Raw genomic sequence first — 2434 nt, 5'->3', positions numbered from 1 at the left:
TTACATTTAATAATATTATACATTTAAAACCATTGAGAAAATTGAAAAAATATAAGTTAGCATGCAGATATCATATATAGTCGCAGAACTTACATAACAAGTTATCACATCTAGGGTTTTGTCTTTCATGAGAGCCATCTCCATAAAAAAAATGTCCCATATCATGGTTGCTTTTCCGACCCACAATTATTTGTTTAGAAAGAGTCGATAGATGCCCATTGCAATGAAAAAGACTAGTTAATAAATCACTTAGATCATTTTATTGCCATTTTCATGTCTTGAATCATTTTATCTACATAACTAATACTCTAATAGACAAAACTGAGAATAATGAATCCTTGTGTCCTTATTGTTTGGACTTGAAAATCGAACCTGCAACTGCAATTAGTTCAAGCCTTAAGTAAAACGCAAAACTGGAACTGTATCCACTACAAAATCTTGATGCTCCATTGTAATAACGCATAGTATTATACAAGAATTTATAAGAAATTAAACACAAAAGACCACATCGATGTCAATCAGCACAAGCTTCATGTAAACTCGCCATTGGAAATTCTTTGTACCAATTAATAAAGAACGTGCAAATATGTATTTTCTACATCTTTAATCTCAATGAAAGTAAACCTAAGATTAATTAGTTTTCAAATTGTAATTACAATCTTTCTCGAAATTTAGCCCAGTGTTTGTGATGACAACTAATCTTAATTTCTTACATCATAATCTTGTAAATCGTTTTCATATCACTTGCATGTAAAGAATAATCCATTAAAGTGAGGGTGGAATTTGATGTTCCTCCATAACAAGAACAACTAATGCAACCGATGACATCTACTGATGAACGTAATTAAAAAGAGACATTTACAAAAGAATTTCAAGAAAATACAAGATTACTTTATCGGCACAAACTTCATGTAAACTAAGCTTTTGATGTTATGCACAACAAAATAAATCATGCGAAGGGTCAAATAAATGTGTTTTGTGACATCTCCTACGAGCTGGAAAAAGAAAATAAAAATACCATAGTTTTAAAATTGTAAGTAGAACGATCTTAAATGAAATTCGACTGAGGATTGGCTACCAACACTAGTCTTTGTTGCAACATTAATGGATCAATGAATGCCTTCTCACTTACCTGCAAAAACAATCCATGAAATGAGGGTTGAGTTTAATGTTCTTCGAAATTTTCTTATGGCATATTACACTTTTATATATATCATCAAGAACTAAGAAAACCATAAGAATTGACAACGTACAACTATAAAGAATGATGTGTAGGATGTACCTCAGATCGGATAGAGTGAAGTAGCCGATTGTTTACTTTGGTTGAGCTACAGCTAACTATGTTAAGGCCTTCTTCCATAACTGCATCTAGTACTTGTGAAAGGGCAAACCCTTCTTCAATCGAGCAACTGTTGATCAAAATCTCGACTCCCCCATTGCAGAACTTCACTGAGACTGTATTGGATAACTGATTCATCGAGCTTTCATTAGTATCAAAAGGTTTCTTAAGCCGATCTCTCTTCGTACTGATTTCCTTAATGTTTTCCTCCTTTTGTTTGATGTAATGCACTGCTTGGTTCATATGATCTGACACCGAACGGTTTCCCTAAACACCAATTAAAAATCACCGATTCCATCATGAATTGAATAGACTATTTTTTAGCGTCTTTGATATCATTTGAAGGAAAAAATAGATGGAAATTCACCTTTACGAATTCAATAGGAAGTAAACCTCTAAGTGAAGCATAAAGCTGGCTCATTTCTTGCCTCCGCTGCCTTTCCATCTCCCTGTGAACCATTTTCTTCTGTGTTTGATCATCTTCACCATCTCCTCCCCCACAAGTAGAAGCTGAAGTAGGCTTATTGGATTCTCGGCATCCAGCCCTTTTCCTTGTGCTGCTTGAAGGAAGATTGATGCTAGTTTTACACATACCATCCACCATGGAAAGATGTTCATCAGGTGTATGACCTTCTTGATGGAAGGAAATCAGATAAGGATGATCATGAGTCACCAAATCCTCATTTTGCTGTAAAGAGAAGATTATGTGATTATGTTTTGTATTTGGTAAATCCATTTTGCAAATCTTTAAGATTTCTTGTTATCTCTTCTTGATCTTTAATAAGTAGGGTTTTCTTTTGTTAACAAATAATTTAAAGATCACGAGTTCCACCAGCACAATATATATTCGTTTTCCTTTTCTTTTATTATTATTAAATTTAATGTCACTGTAGTTTTGTACAAACGCTACCGTACCCATCTGTATTCACATCAGCAGTCCAACATAAGCTAGAAGTCGTTTTCGTATGTTTTCCAACATCCGGAAAACCATATTCAAAAAGCGGACTTGTCGTTTTGTTGTTTATAATACAATTTTCATAAATAAGTCAGTGGATAAACATATATGTGTGCCAAAGATTGTTAAATATTTAAGGA

At 33.5% G+C, this 2434-nt stretch overlaps 1 protein-coding gene across 1 annotated transcript; it reads right to left on the bottom strand.

Annotated features, from left to right (window-relative positions):
- Nucleotides 1-841: 841 nt before the first annotated feature.
- Nucleotides 842-2110, bottom strand: LOC145017397 (transcription factor bHLH118-like). Its single transcript, XM_078975435.1, has 3 exons — nucleotides 1707-2110; nucleotides 1283-1606; nucleotides 842-1132 (listed from the first exon to the last, which is right to left on the bottom strand). The coding sequence occupies exons 1-3, from the start codon at nucleotides 2073-2075 to the stop codon at nucleotides 1049-1051; spliced, it is 777 nt and encodes a 258-aa protein (XP_078831561.1). The 5' UTR covers nucleotides 2076-2110; the 3' UTR covers nucleotides 842-1048.
- Nucleotides 2111-2434: the final 324 nt, after the last annotated feature.

The sequence above is a fragment of the Lactuca saligna genome, chromosome 9, assembly GCF_052625555.1.
Source record: "Lactuca saligna cultivar CGN05327 chromosome 9, ASM5262555v1, whole genome shotgun sequence".
Lineage (NCBI taxonomy): Eukaryota > Viridiplantae > Streptophyta > Magnoliopsida > Asterales > Asteraceae > Lactuca > Lactuca saligna.
The sequence above is the reverse complement of the archived record's forward strand: the minus strand, read 5'-3'. Positions and strand labels throughout refer to the sequence as shown.